The 7437-nt window shown below is 41.7% G+C and overlaps 1 protein-coding gene across 2 annotated transcripts in view; it reads left to right on the top strand.

Annotated features, from left to right (window-relative positions):
• The window catches only part of GRIN2A (glutamate ionotropic receptor NMDA type subunit 2A), a 520859-nt gene that overhangs the window by 414782 nt on the left and 98640 nt on the right, over positions 1–7437 (top strand). For both annotated transcript variants that reach the window (XM_006146507.1, XM_006146504.2), the window contains exon 12: positions 5441–5628. In XM_006146507.1, coding sequence (XP_006146569.1) covers positions 5441–5628 — 188 coding nt within the window. The remainder of the gene's footprint in view (positions 1–5440; positions 5629–7437) is intronic.

Below are 7437 nucleotides of genomic sequence, written 5' to 3'. Positions count from 1 at the left end.
ATGCTTCTCATTCCCTGACATGTGAGCCTCCCTCTGCCCAGTGGGAGATGCACTAAGCTGGGATGGTGAACAAAGATGATTTCCTCTTGGAAAACAAAAGAAAACTTTGGAGCAGAGTGAGTTCCCCCACCTGTGAGCCCTCAGACTTTCAGCTGATGTCTCCTAGTTCTGAAAGACCGGCCCTCCAGGGCTGGCCTGTAGTCTTTGCTGTCCCAAGCCCAGTGCCACAAATGAATAGCTGCAGCCTAACACATTGCTGTTCCAGCAACTGCAGCTCAAATGTCCCAAGGGTGTTTGTTCCAAATGGGGTATAAGTTTCATGTGGCCTTTTTTCTCTTTCATGCCCTTTACCTTAAATAAGAAATGATGTCATCAGCCTCTACATGTCTCCCACAGGAATAGGGCAGGATGTGTTAGGGTTTAGAGTGTCCTAGGGTGGTCCAGACCCTTACATGGCTATGTGTCCTTTGGGAAACAAACGAAACTGAGCAATGCACCTAATCTCTCTAGACTCTGGTTGCTCTGGTCTCACCCTTTACCTCCTCTTCCACCGCATTGCACCCAATAGCTGTAATCCACAACCTGAATTTCCTAAGTGGTAGACAGAGTAGCCTCCATTTATTCCACAAGTCTTATGATAACATGGCTTGATCGTGGTAGTTATGTCTGTGGCCTTGAGCACTGGACTGCTTGGTTCCCAGTGCTGCTTTGACACCCCAAGCTGGGTGATGGTGTTGAGTCACATTAATGCTAATGCCTCAGTTTCCTTACCTGGTCATAGGGATAGCAGTAGTATATCCATAGTATATCCATCCCTGTACGGTTAGGAGTAAATAAAATGAGGTAATACACATATTCAGGACTGGATTTATCATAGGGAAGGCATACAATTGGTGAGCCCTTTTGCCATAAAATCTGAATTTAATTGAACGCATTTATGTGGTTTGAGCAATTGTTATATGCCAGGCATTGCACATACCCTTTACTTATATAACATCGCTTTATTCCCAACAGCCCTCGAAGGGTAAATATTGTCAGCTCTGCTTTGCAGAGAGCAAACTGAGGCTCAGAAATATAGATGCCTTGCCCAAAGTCCCTGACTACAAAGCTCACTCTCCATTGCACCAGTAATTTAATTTTTTTTCTTTCTAACAACAGAAGCATTTTCTTTTTCAGTTGAAAACAGATCAAAAGTAGACCTTTTTGGGTCAGAGCAAGGAAGGAAACCCAGAGTCCTGCGTCTCCAGCCTTCTCCCTGCCTGCCATAGGATGCCTGGGGCTTGCTGTCCACTACAGTAGCCATCCATTACATGTGACCACTTACATTAAAATAGATATGAATTAAATGAAATAAAATGGAAAAACTCAGCTCCTTGGCTGCACTATCCATGCTTCAAGTGCTCAGTACCTATGTAAGACAATGCAGATACAGAGCACTGCGGCTGCAGAAAGTTCCGGTGGATAGTGCTGGCCTAGAGGGCTCTGTAGTGTAGAGCTGGGAAATATCTCTGATGAACCCCAGGCTTCCTTAGCTCTCAGAGCCTTGTCTACTCATAGACAAATAAATAATAATAATAATAATAATAATAATAATAATAATAGCAACAAGAACCACAGTTGTATCATCCCTTCCCTAATTGCCAGTAAAATGGAAAAACTCAGCTCCTTGGCTGCACTATCCATGCTTCAAGTGCTCAGTACCTATGTAAGACAATGCAGATACAGAGCACTGCGGCTGCAGAAAGTTCCGGTGGATAGTGCTGGCCTAGAGGGCTCTGTAGTGTAGAGCTGGGAAATATCTCTGATGAACCCCAGGCTTCCTTAGCTCTCAGAGCCTTGTCTGCTCATAGACAAATAAATAATAATAATAATAATAATAATAATAATAATAATAATAATAATAATAATAATAATAATAATAATAATAATAATAATAATAATAATAATAATAATAATAATAATAATAATAATAATAATAATAATAATAATAATAATAATAGCAACAAGAACCATAGTTGTATCATCCCTTCCCTAATGGCCAGTTAGTTGCTCTCATGTATATAAAAATCTGTGCCGTCTTTTTTAAAGCACCGTGCAAACCATGTCTGTCTCTGTCAGAGCAGGCTTTGCAAGTCTTAGTATGCTTTTAAACAGTGCAGGCATCTGTGGCGATTGTGTTTAGACACAGTTTTCTATTATAGAATCACTGATCAGAGAGAGAAATAGCTTATAAGGCCCTATGGTTTCCTTCATGTGTTGTCGTCACTTGGTTTCTAACATGGTCCCAAGATAACAGAGAGTCAGGCCTGGAAGGCAGGACTATCTGTGACCCTCCATGACCATACCCTCTGAAAGTATGGCCACCAGCCCACCCAAGAGCAGGCGATGTGTAATTGCTCTGGTTAGACAACCATGGCTTTTGCAGTTGTGCTGCCTCTGACACGATGGCATCAGACTTTGGATAGTTTATTCCCAGAGAGGAGGTTCCTTCTGCCTTTCTGCTCATCTGATTATCTGTTGCTCAGGTCAAGAAACTTTGTCATAAAATATGATACTGATTTGCAGAAATCTATGCCTGTTCATAAAATTCCAATTTAAACTGTCATTGGACAATTCTTGCATGGTTGTTGGGTACGTGCTTAGATTTTCATCCCAACAGTGTATCAGTGTAGAGGGGATTAACAAGATGGAAAAAAGGCCTCACCCCATAGATACTAACAGATGGCCTTAACATTAAAATAAATATTTGTGTTAATTTGGGGAAGAATTGAGAGACAAGAGTTGTGTGAGACTTAGGAAATATAAAGCCAAGGTTTTCAGTATCTCCACGGCAACTTGGGTATGTGGTATAATGAGGTTGCAAGCATCTCCGTTTCATCAAGTAGACACATGCCATTCATGACCTGAAGTTCTCAGAATGCATGGGATACCCAGAGTATCTGTTCTCTACTGCTAATCACAGAGGGTGACTGTTGGTTAATGGAATCCCACAGCTGGACAAGTATGTCAGCAAGACCACAATGACCTTCTCCTCTCACAGATGAGAACCAACAATCTAAAAGGAGGAGGTAACTATCCTGAGCTCCTGGTCTCATCTAAGCCCCGACTAGCACTCAGGTCCCTTCTACCTACTGTCCTGGTGCTCCTGCTGCATACACTGCCGTGTCGTACATGACCTGCCTCCATCCTTTTATAAATCTCCAGCCTAACTTTCCATGACTCTTAGTATTGGTGGTTGTCCAGAGAGATTGCTTCCTCCTGGCAGGTAAGCTCTGGGTGGCCATCACCATTGGCAATGGCTAGTTTCCTCCTTCTCCTACTTGTATGATCCGGTCCCCTTTTAGTACTCTCAGAGCTTAAAACCCAGTCTCTGATCCTCCAGCCTTGGGATTAAAGCTTCAGAGTCTTTCTATGGCTGAGATAAGTCTTGTAGTTTTTCCCTACTTCAAACCATTACAGAAACAAAAAAGTTAAAATGAATAACGTAAACCTTCCAAATAGTTTTGTTCCCACAGGGAGTCCTCCAGCAGCTGTCTCTGAAAAGATGCAGCATTTTGGATCTTCTCCCTGCCACTTTTATTTTTCTTTGCTTCACTGTTTTATGTTTTCTGGTGAAAGAAAGAAAGTCAATAAAGTTGAGAAAGTGTCAATAAGTTGAGTCATCTCTGAGTTAGTTTTCCTTCCTGTTTTAGAGTTGAGGCATTCAGAGGAGGTCATTTCAGCCATGTTAAATAAAACTTGCAAATGGTATGCATGCCCACTGATAGAGATATGGGCAGAGTTTAGGCATTGATGGGATCACTTGACACTTGCCTTTTGTGGGATTCTGACCAGGTGGGTATATACCTGACTTCCGTGAGGTGACAATGTTTCAGATCTTGAGCTGCACCGTGATTTCAAGGATGTTTTACACATGCAAAAATTTGTCAAGCCCTTTTATACAGATCACACCTCAATAAAAATAAGTTTATCAAAAAATAATTAAAAAGGTGGTGTTTCTTGACATAAAAGTACATTTGCTCCAGGTGAATTGAGAAAAGAAAACAATTTGTGAAATAGTGTGTATGGTTTAATCAGATCTTGAGGGTTAAAACAGAGTTGCCAAACTATAGACTATGGACTAATCTGTGTTTTGTTTTTTTTTTGTTTGTTTGTTTGTTTTTGTACTAATCTGTTTTTGTAAATGAACTTTTATTGGAACAGAGGCAAGAGCATTCATTTGTATATGTTCTATGACTGTTTTGGTCTTGTTTGCTAGTGCTGCCTTGATAAAGTACCACAAACCAAGTAACTTAACCAATAGAAATGTACTGTCTCCCAGTTCTAGAGCTGCAAGCCTGAGGTCAGGTGTCTGCAGGGCCCTGCTTCCTCTGAAGGTGGTAGGGACAGGTCTGCTCCAGGGCTCTTTCATGGCTCCTGGTGGTTCCAAGGCTTGCAGCAGCATAACTCCAACCTTCACACGGCATCCTCCCAGTGTGTCCAAGTTTCCCCTTTTTAGGACACCAGATATAGTGGCTTAGGGAACCATCCTACCCCAGTCTGCCTTCATCTGAACTGCTTACATCTGCACCAACCCCATCTCCCAATAAGGTCACATTCCGAGGTACTGGAGATTAGGATTTTGCCTTGTCCATTTGGGGGTGTGGGACACAAACCAGCCCTTAATACCTTGTAATAGCAGAGCTGAGTAGTTGCAACAGAGACTGACAAAGCCTAAACTATTATTTTGTCTTTACAGAAAAGTTTTCCCACCTCTGTTTGTGTGTATGTGTGAGTGCATAGAAAATGTACAGAGCTGTTGACAAGTGTGTTAATAAAGGTTGCCTCTGAGTTATATTAGGGTGTCAGAAAGTCATGACTTATTTTTCTGTGCAGGAATGTGTCATGACTTTCCCAACAACCCAGTATAATGAATTTTTAACTGTGTTCTTAATACTTTTCTATATTATTTGGGATTTTAAAAATTATGCAATAAAATCTGTAATATAAAGAAGCAGGAAACACATTTCTTTGGGGGGTGGATGGAGAGATGTCACTCCTGTTTGAACCCTCTGCCCTTCCTGCACACCAGCACCAAGTTCCCCATCCCTCCATTGCCTGTTTTGTTCTGAAGCAAACCTTCCTAAATAGGCCACTGTTTTCCACTGTTGGGAGTGTTAAGGACAAACACTTAGCAAACCAGCAAACTCGACTGTTTACTCACTTGGGTATATGGATTCTTCATGTCTTTATTTAGCTGCCTCTTGTAAGTTGGAGAGAAAAGGTTCTGGCTTTTATCTCCTCATTAAAAATAGATTCTTTTATGACGAGGGATGGAGAGGCCATGAGTCATCATCTCCAGAGTGAAAACGAGTGTGTGATGCTGGATCAGGTCTCAGGAGCTGGGCCCTGAGATGGTACCCAGTCACTCCCATGACACCTTGCTCTCTTGCTTTTTCAGGAAGCTGGACGCTTTCATCTACGACGCAGCAGTCTTGAACTACAAGGCTGGAAGGGATGAAGGTTGCAAGCTGGTGACCATTGGAAGTGGGTACATCTTTGCCACCACTGGCTATGGGATTGCCCTCCAGAAGGGCTCCCCCTGGAAGAGACAGATCGACCTGGCCCTGCTCCAGTTTGTGGGTGATGGTAAGACCTTGGTGGAACCCCTACATCGAGGGGACTTGAGATACTTGTACTGTCTCTGTTATCTAATTGTCTTTCTGGTGGACCTTCTTATGATAAATTTTCCCACTAAATATAGTTATTGAATGCCAATCACACAATACCATGGTTCCTTATATTGTAAACTGACTATAGATAACTAAATTTTAAAAAAGAAATTATTGTAAAGATACATAAGCATCTCTCTGAATGAACTTAGGCTAGAATTGAACAAATAGGCTTGGAGAAAAATAGGAATCAGGTAGCCCTGGTGTGTCCTAACAGTAGGAACTCATAGATTCTCACTTTACTGCTGCTCTAGAGATGAGAGTGTCCTTTAGGTGACATTTGGCAATGTCTGGAGACTTATTTTATGGTCACAACTGGGATGCTTTTTGCTACTAACATCTAGTGGGTACAGGTAAGAGATGAAGGATCCTAGAAAGCCTCTTACAATGATCAGAACAGTCCCCTATAGATCCTTTTACAACAAAGGATCAAATCATTTGATCCCAGTCACTGAGCATCACATATTGAGGCTAGAACAAACTTCAATTCTTATTTCCTAAATTTTATATTTAAAATTTCAGAGGAAGGATTCATGATCCATTTTAGTCAAAGACTCTTTCCTGGACCAATTAGGAGTCATTATGGGTGAAATCATGTTTTACTAACTTGGCAGCTTATGTTAGCATCCTATGGAGGAATGAAGGAGAGACAATCACTAGAGAATGTATAATGAGCAGAATTTCCATAGATTTTCACTATAAGGCACCCCTTAGCTGCCTAACATGACAAAAACATTTTCCATTTTTCACCCTTATGGGGCTTGCAGTCTAATGGAATTATGGACTCTGCGGAGCGATGCAGTCAGTTGGGCTGGTGGTGTCTCCAAAAGCATTTCCTTGTCTGTCCTATGGCCTTCACAGCTGGTGATCTCCCAGAGTTCCCTGACATGACTTTTTGAGTTCTATCATGACTCCAAAACTCCTCTGTGAATGATAACACTAAGGAAGTAGGAAGAAAAATATCAATGTGGATAGCAGATTTACACCAAAAGTTTGCTCAGTCCAAGTAGGATATGAAAGCTCAGGGCATAGGGCAGAATTCCTATTCAAGAGCAGGTGGAGACTATATTCCCAGATGATCACAGAATCTGCTACGTCTGCCTAGAGTTGGGAGAGGAAAATCTAGCCACCACTATAGTCAAATGCAATATTGAAATAGGCAAAGGGTCATGCATAGGGTTAAATTTGAATCAAGTGTGAGATTTCTTACAACTTCTTCTCCTTTCTCTGCTCCCTGAATTAAACCCTAGATTCTCATAGTGTCATCAAGCATTCTAAATGTGCTTTATATTTAACTCCCAAATAAGAACATCTGATTCCCTGAATTCCCTATAGGGCATTTGTACCTTCCTCAGATCACTGGCCATGTTCTCTGCTGTGTAATAATGATTTGTGGCTACATTGGTCAGCGATTGCTGTGAAGTCTTATACACATACAACGATAAGCATTTATTTTGATCACGAGAGTACAGGTCGAGTGGAGAAGCTCTGTCTCAAGTTGGTGGAGGTGGGTGTATGGTGGATCTCCTCCCTACTGCAAGCCCAAGAGAGTCAACTGGGTGCTCTCTGCTCCATGTGTGTTTATTCTGAGTTTCAGGCTGAAGGGGCAGAAAAGTTACCCGGAAAAAACTTTTTTATTTTTTCTTGGCTACATCAGAGGCAAACAAAGGAACCTCTAATGGCAAATGCACAGCTGAAATCTTTGCTTTGTGACATTCATTCCTGC

Source organism: Tupaia chinensis, unplaced genomic scaffold, assembly GCF_000334495.1.
Source record: "Tupaia chinensis unplaced genomic scaffold, TupChi_1.0 Scaffold000182_1, whole genome shotgun sequence".
In the NCBI taxonomy this organism is placed as follows: Eukaryota; Metazoa; Chordata; class Mammalia; order Scandentia; family Tupaiidae; genus Tupaia; species Tupaia belangeri.
This window is presented reverse-complemented; position numbering and strand designations above follow the sequence as displayed.